Source organism: Mytilus californianus, unplaced genomic scaffold, assembly GCF_021869535.1.
Source record: "Mytilus californianus isolate M0D057914Y unplaced genomic scaffold, xbMytCali1.0.p SCAF_12, whole genome shotgun sequence".
Taxonomy (NCBI): Eukaryota; Metazoa; Mollusca; class Bivalvia; order Mytilida; family Mytilidae; genus Mytilus; species Mytilus californianus.
The window spans coordinates 14,636,182-14,644,583 of record NW_026262604.1 but is presented as its reverse complement, the minus strand read 5'-3'; the positions used below and the strand labels follow the sequence as shown (position 1 = coordinate 14,644,583).

General features: G+C 33.3%; 1 protein-coding gene across 1 annotated transcript in view; it reads left to right on the top strand.

The window, feature by feature from the left end:
- The first annotated feature begins 101 nt into the window (after positions 1-101).
- LOC127721429 (zinc finger protein 226-like) overlaps positions 102-8,402 on the top strand; it is a 38,452-nt gene continuing 30,151 nt past the window's right edge. Inside the window, exons 1-2 of the mRNA XM_052228149.1 lie at positions 102-154; positions 6,415-6,483. Of these exons, the coding sequence (XP_052084109.1) occupies positions 6,442-6,483 (42 nt within the window). The 5' untranslated portion in view covers positions 102-154; positions 6,415-6,441. The remainder of the gene's footprint in view (positions 155-6,414; positions 6,484-8,402) is intronic.

Here is an 8,402-nt window from a genome sequence, read left to right as displayed (position 1 = left end):
AGTTCAGAAAAAATATAAAGTCTATTAATTGTGTTTTTTTTTGTATCTTATCCCGCAAATAAGTCACCCTTTCCGTCTCTGATATTTGTCTACTTCCTCTGCAGAAAATATCTTTGAGCGCCATACTTTTCCATTTGATATCAATTTTCATATGGTAAAACAAAGCATTTTTACATGATGCAAGCATACACAATCCATCATTTTCGTAAAAATAAACTAAAAATGTCTAATACAATAACAATTATGTGCATGTGGTTGTTCATATTGTTGTATGACGATCACGACTAGCTGACCCACATTTACAAAAATTTGTTACGGGGAGAAATAGAGGTTCAATGAGGGGACAACATAATTCAGTACTCTCATAGAAAATTTATAATTGTCCTATGTACATTTCGATCTGTTTTACAGTTACAGATCAACTATTACGGAAAACAGATACAACTGTAAAAAGATTTGCACTCCATAAAAAAATTGTTTCAGTTCAGAGTTTTCATGATAAATTGATCTTAGAACATTCTTTACACAAATAATTTACACTAAGATCTTTCCAAGGTTTCAAAAAGAAAAAGAAAATAATACCCCTTCATAAAAAACAATGAAAACAAATAACCTTGCAAAAACTAACATGTTTTTTTAACAACCTGACAATTAACACAGCAATCAAAGAATCAAAGTTCATTCAAGAAAAAAATATGTTTTTTCTGCTTTATAGCAGAGACATATAATACAAGAGATTCGCAACTCGGCGAAATCCCGTAATAACACGCGGCCACTAGTTAAACCTCGCGAGATCTCCTTAGGTAATAAAGTCATTAATAAAAGTATTAAAAGTACTCGAAGTAAGGACGAATGTTTAAGCATAACATAAACTGTTTCAGTGTTAAATTTATCATAATTAATTAAATAATTTGAGTACATACATTATTGAACTGATATTAAATAATTAACACTTGATAAATTGTGTCAGAGTTCATTTTATTTGATAGTTACACAATGGGTTTCTATTGAATATACACCTGTCTCGGAGACATAATTTTACAGTGTGACATGTATATTAGGTTTGAATTATTCGATGACCAGGTAAATCACGAACATGTTATAAATAATGAGTTTTAATTGACACCTTGTAAACAAGAAGTTGTTACACCACAGGTGTCCACACTCTTTCCAAAAATACAATTCACAAAATGTAAAATTAATTAATGTGGAAAAAACTTAATTTATTTGTTAATTAATTGTTAATCATGATAGGCTTTGTTTTTTATTCTTGAAATTTTTAGATTATTAAAATTTTTTTTTTTTATATTCATCATTAATTGGGCTTGCATTGAGTTTTTTCTGTAGAATTGTCGGTAAATGTTTGATTCCTAAGTGTTGTTTGACAGTTTCATCATAGGCTTGCATTGAGTTGTTTTTTAAATGATTGTCGGTAAATTTATGGTTTCTTCATGTTCGAAGTGTGTATTGAGATTAATATTTAAGAAAATAACAATTAATTTCTCATTTGAATAAAGCTTCCTTCATGTGCACGCAATATGGAAAATTCCGATTTTATTTCGTGGGATGACAATCTTAATAGTTACGACTTAGATATACTCCTAGTTGAATAAACTGATAACGAACTCTTTGTTGTTAGTGAAAAGGACGAAAACATAAACGAGAGACCCACCAACAAAAACAATTGACAATACTGCATACATAGATGGATATGTGTGTCCTCGAAGCAACAAAAAATCTATAAAAAAAAACACAACATTGAAGTGGGAGCCGAGGTCATACATCAAAGCAAAAGGGAAGACACTATTTAAAAAGTATTTTATAACCTTATTTCAACGAGACAATCATTTGTTATGGTTTTTGTCTTTTAATCATTTGTAGTGGTTTTTGTCTTTTTATTCTGGGGTAAAGAGATGGCAGTTTAAAAGTAGGATTGTTTATGTGTATACATATACAAATCATTAGTGTTAATAAAATCTTTTATTATCAAATATATATATATATATATATATATCTTTTGCAGTCACCATTGAAATGTCCTCAATCAATTTTAATTTAAAAAAGATATAGGTTCATGTTTTGAATGAGAAGCGTAGTCTGAAACGACAACAGATGCATGAAGCCCATTCATAATATTACGACCAGCAGGAGGTTTCCTTTACTAGGAAAATTTTACTCCTTTTGTAAATTTTACTGCATTCGTTCATCTTTGGCACCCTAAAAAGAAGAAAAAAAACAATGACTTCAGAATAGCAGAAAATAAACAACTTTGCCATAAACAGAATGAAAAATGAATAAATTGTCTAACAAAATGCACGCTATAAATTTCATTGTGCACAAAAATGAAGGACTGATTTAAGGAAATTTGTCCATGAACAATTTCAATATTTAGCCAGTTTAATAAAGAAAAAATAAATTTTTTTTTTAAAAAAATGGGAGAAATATATATCCCCACAATATGACATATTTATTTGTAAATTTCTAGTTTTGACGAAACAGATTGATAAAATTAGCATAGCTGGCTTTGTGTATAAATAACAAACTAATACTGTGGATTCATTTGTATTCGTTGGATACCAATTTTCGTGGATTTCGAGGGGTACAGGGGAACCACGAATTTAAATGTTCAACGAATTACAAATTTTCGAAAGAAATGTATGCAGACTTTTCCAAAACCACGAAATTAAATATCCACGAAAAGGCATGTTTGCCTAAAACCACGAAAATTGGTACCCACGAAAATAAATGAATCCGCAGTAGTCACCTTTGTTGATATTTTTAGAAATAACTGTTGGATCAAATTTTACGAAACTGGTCTTATTTTCATGACATACCATCTGAGAGTAATATAGCCCCATACAATTGAATATTTATTCGCACATTTCCAAGTTTTACGAGATAAAATGATAGTACCAGCACAGCTGGCTTCAGGTATCAATAAGAAAAAATCGCCACATTTGTTGATATTTTGAAAAAAAACCACTATTGGATCAAATTTTACGAAAATAGTCTTATTTTCACGAAACAACATTTGGGAGTATTATTGCCCCATAAAATTATATATTTATTAGCATATTTCCAAGTTTTAAGAAAAAAATTGGGAGATCAAATGGTTTCTATGGCAATTAGGTGAAGTAAAATGGGCCGAGTTTTAACTTTGTATATGATTAATCTCATCATTAGAACACATTTTATCAATAACAAATTATTTGAATTAGTTTTTTGTTACTTTTAAATATACTTGCATGCTTTAGCTGTGAAAGGTATCGGCATTATCCATTAGAAAAATTGTGAGGCGTAGAACCTTTTTCACAACAATAGCGGTTTTTACCCATAAATCCATCGGAATAATCGGCTTTCCGGTGGCCACGTCATTTCATTGGCTGTTATATAGACTCTACTAGAGTTGCGAATCTCTTGTATTATATGTCTCTGTTTATAGTTATACAATATTATAAGCTCATGCCAGCTGGAAAAGGTTCAAATTCATGGTTAAGAATTTGTTGTGCATTTGAAGATTTCAAAATATGTATATATATATGCTATCAAAATTCAATATAAATTTTAGAATATAATCATGATAATGTGGTGATGATTGTCAATGTGACAACTCTACCAAAGTTCTTTTATCTCTGAATCATGTTTATTGTTTATGTGATTGTCAAGGAAAGAGGTAAAGATGTTCATATTCAACTTTATTAAATAATATTAACACGGTTATCATGGTCATACATCATTTGTACATAATATGTAAAAAAATATTGTCCTGAATAGGTGTTTTTAAGTTGTGGTCACTGAACATTCTGACTCCACATTATGCATGTTATGTTAGTCATGTTAGTAATTCAGTACTGTCCATTTTATGATGCAGACTCCTTTTATATTTTTATTTATCATGTATATTGTATTCAAGCTTTGAAAATTATGATTATGTTTTATGGTTGCAAAAATTGAAAAGCATATACATGTATATGCAACTAAGGATTTTGTTCATATACAGATGCCCTGAACAAGATACATGTAATACACAAGTTTTTTGTATATAATAATGCTTACACTAATTCAAATGGTCTAGGTCATGGAAAAAGTTCATATGCAGATGCCCTGAACAAGATACATGAAATGAAAAAGTTTTTTATACGACCGCAAAAAAAATTTTGTGGTCGTATATTGGTATGACGTTAACGTCGTCGTCGTCATCCGAAGACACATTAATTTTCGCACTCTAACTTAAGTTTAAGTGAATGGATCTCAATGAAATTTTACCATAAGGTTCAATACCACAAAAGGAAGGTGGGGATTGATTTTGGGGGTTATTGTACCCACAGTTAAGGAATTAGGGGCCAAAAAGGGGCAAAAAATAAGCATTTTTGTAACTTCCAGACATAACTTGTGTGTAAGTGTATGGATCTCTCTGACATTGTACCACAAGGTTCCATATAACAAAGGGAATGCTGGGATTGATTTTGGGGGTAATTGCCTCCAAATTTTAGGAATTAGGGGCCAAAAAGGGGCAAAAAACAAGCATTTTTCTAGTTTCATGACAATAACTTGTGTGTAAGTGTATGGATCTCTCTGACATTGTATCACAAGGTTCCATATCACAAAGGGAATGCTGGGATTGATTTTGGGGGTAATTGCCTCCATATTTTAGGAATTAGGGGCCAAAAAGGGGCAAAAAACAAGCATTTTTCTAGTTTCATGACAATAACTTGTGTGTAAGTGTATGGATCTTTATGAAATTGTTCTACAAGGTTCCATATCACAAAGGGAAAGCTGGAATTGAGTTTGGGGGTAATTGCCGAAAAAGTTTAGGAATAAGGGGCCAAAAATAAGCATTTTTCTAGTTTCCAGACAATAACTTGTGTTCAAATGTATGGATCTCTCTGAAATTGTACTGCAAGGTACCATACCACAAAGGGAAGGCTGGGATTGATTTTGGGGGTAATTCCCTCAAAAGTTTTGTAATTAGGGGCCATAAAAGGGCAAAAAAACAAGCATTTTTCTAGTTTTAGGACAATAACTTGTGTGTAAGTGTATGGATCTTTATGAAATTGTACTGCAAGGTTCCATATCACAAAGGGAAAGCTGGGTTTGAGTTTGGGGGTAATTGCCCTAAACATTTAGGAATTTGGGGCCAAAAAGGGGCCAAAAAACAAGCATTTTTCTAGTTTCCAGACAATAACTTGTGTTCAAGTGTATGGATCTCTCTGAAATTGTACTGCAAGGTACCATACCACAAAGGGAAAGCTGGGATTGAGTTTGGGGTGATGAATCATAAGGGGGTTCAAAAAATTGGGGGGGGGGATTTTTTTTTCCTTTTTTTTTCTTTAAAATTTTCCATTTTAAATTGGTTATTTTTGATTTATATATAAAAGCAAATAATAATTATATGGTTTGAATAGGTAAATTAAAATTTTTTAAGTTCTTAGACCACTTTCATTCTGTGTGAGAAACCTATGCTGTGTCAAATATTTAATTACAATCCAAATTCAGTGCTGTATCAAGCTTGAAGGTTGTGTCCATACTTGGCCCAACTGTTCAGGGTTTGACCTCTGCGGTCGTATCAAGCTGCGCCCCAGCGGAGCATTTTATTGTATATAATAATGGGGACTAACTATGCACCACTTGTTGCAGACCTGTTATTGCTATGAGTTACAATTTATGATTAAAATCAGCAAATGCAAAGACCCATCGAAACAACATCTGACACAAAAATTTAATAACACTTTTAGATATTTGGATGATATATAGGCTCTCAATAATGACGACTTCAATATATTCGATACTAACGCTAGTCAGCTGGCCCAAAGCTAGTAAAAATTAGGGAGGGCTAGTAAAATTTTCATCACAGTAGTCCGATGGGCACATGTCACATGTGAAATTTATCAAGACCCCATCTAGATCCTCATCAGTTACCAGTAATCAGTTGTTAAAAAGATCTGAGTACAAAGTTTGCACATAATTCCAGTAAAATTTTCTACCAAAAGGGCTTTAAAGATAGCTAAAGATATAAATATGATAAACATGATTAATAAAATGACATTTTTTTGTTTTCAAAATAACATGTTGAAAACATGTGCACATACATACATGTTTTTTTTACTGTGCATGTACTGATTTTGTGTCCTGGATGGATACCCCATAGTCTTTGTTTTTCTATGTTATTCAGTTTCAGAGGAAAAGATCATTTATATTTCATGGATTGGTTGTTCTTAAAATCATGTCCAAGTGAACTACATCAGCTATATATGTCTAAGAATCTACATGTAAAGTGCACAATATCTTCTTTATCTTAACTAATTTATAGAAATCGATGATTGTCAGACTCGTAAAATTTTACCATGTTTACCCTGAAAACAACCTGTATTTTTGAATGATATTAATTTATATTTTGTCTCATGTATTTTCCAGTTGGACTGGCATAAATGCTAACAGAAAATGAATGAGCTAAACCAGCTAAAAAACAAAGTTAATGACATAGTAAGTTTTAGATATACATACATACATGTATAACTGCCTCAGTGGTTTTGTGTACACATGTGCTGCTTCTCTGCTTAGTTTTAAGCGCACAACATTAAAAAGTGGTCTACTTAGCTTGGAGTCAGAATAATGTCTTCCTGCAGACTGATACCTTGTGAACCAACACCTAGGAAATCTGACTCAGCGTGTTGGTATACTAAGTACGAATCAGGGTTAATTTTCATAATGCATTAACATGTTCTCATCCTGAATATGCATTAGTTTGCCACTGGAGGCTAAACAGCCATCCATCAATCCCTATGTCAAAATAGCCTACAGCTAACCACAAGTCACCATACCGGTAATTGTATAATTGCAAAATATGACAACTATCCATAAATAAAAGCAAAGACAAAAATGTGAGGAATCATATGTAACTGTATGACCTTCAACAGTGAGAAAATCCTATACTGTATAGTAAGCTATGAAAGATCCAGTTTAAAAATGAAAACCAATAGCCTGATTTATACTACAACAATTAACGAAATACAAAATATACAATAATGGCATAAACACCCAATGACAACCACTCGCTAAAGGCTCCTGACTTGGGACAGGAACAGGCATAAACACCCAATGATAACCACTTGTTTCAGGCTCCTGGCTTTGGACAGGAACAGGCATAAACACCCAATGATAACACTAGTAACAGGCTCCAGACTTGGGATAGGAACAGGTTTAAAAACCCAATGACAACCACTCACTACAGGCTCCTGACTTTGGACAGGAACAGACATAAACACCCAATGACAACCACTTGTTACAGGCTCCTGACTTTGGACAGGAACAGACATAAACACCCAATGACAACCACTTGTTGAAGGCTCCTGACTTTGGACAGGAACAGGCATAAACACCCAATGACAACCACTTGTTACAGGCTCCTGATTTTGGACAGGAACATGCATAATCACCCAATGACAACACTAGTTACAGGCTCCAGACTTTGGACAGGAACAGGCACAAACACCCAATGACAACCACTTGTTACAGGCTCCTGACTTTGGTTAGTAACATGCATAAACACCCAATGACAACACTAATAACAGGCTCCAGACTTGGGACAGGAACAGGCATAAACACCCAATGACAACCACTTGTTACAGGCTCCTGACTTGGGATAGGAACATGCATAAACACCCAATGACAACCACTTGCTACAGGCTCCTCACTTGGGATAGGAACAGGCATAATCACCCAATGACAACCACTTGTTACAGGCTTCTGACTTGGGACAGGATCAGGCATAAACACCCAATGACAACCACTTGTTACAGGCTCCTGACTTGGGACAGGATCAGGCATAAACACCCAATGACAACACTTGTTACAGGCTTCTGACTTGTGACACGAACAGGCATAAACAACCAATGACAGCCTGCACTCGTTACAGGCTCCTGTCTTCAGACAGGAACATTCAGAATGTGGTGGGGCTAAACATGTTTGTGAGTGCACATACCTTTACCATTATACGGCCACAAATATTTTGCAGTGGTATTAGAAATACTGCTCATTTACAACCCTCTTGGGAGCCATTTTTGAAGGTCTTACATAGTTACTTAACATCTGTGCGCAATATATTTCTTTGTTTGGTTTTTGAAATAAAAGGGTGAACTCTAATTAACCCTTATTAAAAAATAATAAGCAAACCAGGCATGTTTTGACCTCCAAAAACTTGAGAATATAAGGGGTTGTAAAAAAACTTACTTGTATATATAAAGTAAATTTTTGGAGAAGATTAAGGGGAGATAAACCTTGAAAATGAAATAAAAAATCTTACAAATTTACAAATACAAGTAAATATTACATCTTCAAGTAAATAAGTTTAACATGAGTTGTATAACATGTATAAGTATTACCCCTGACTGCCTGTGACAAGA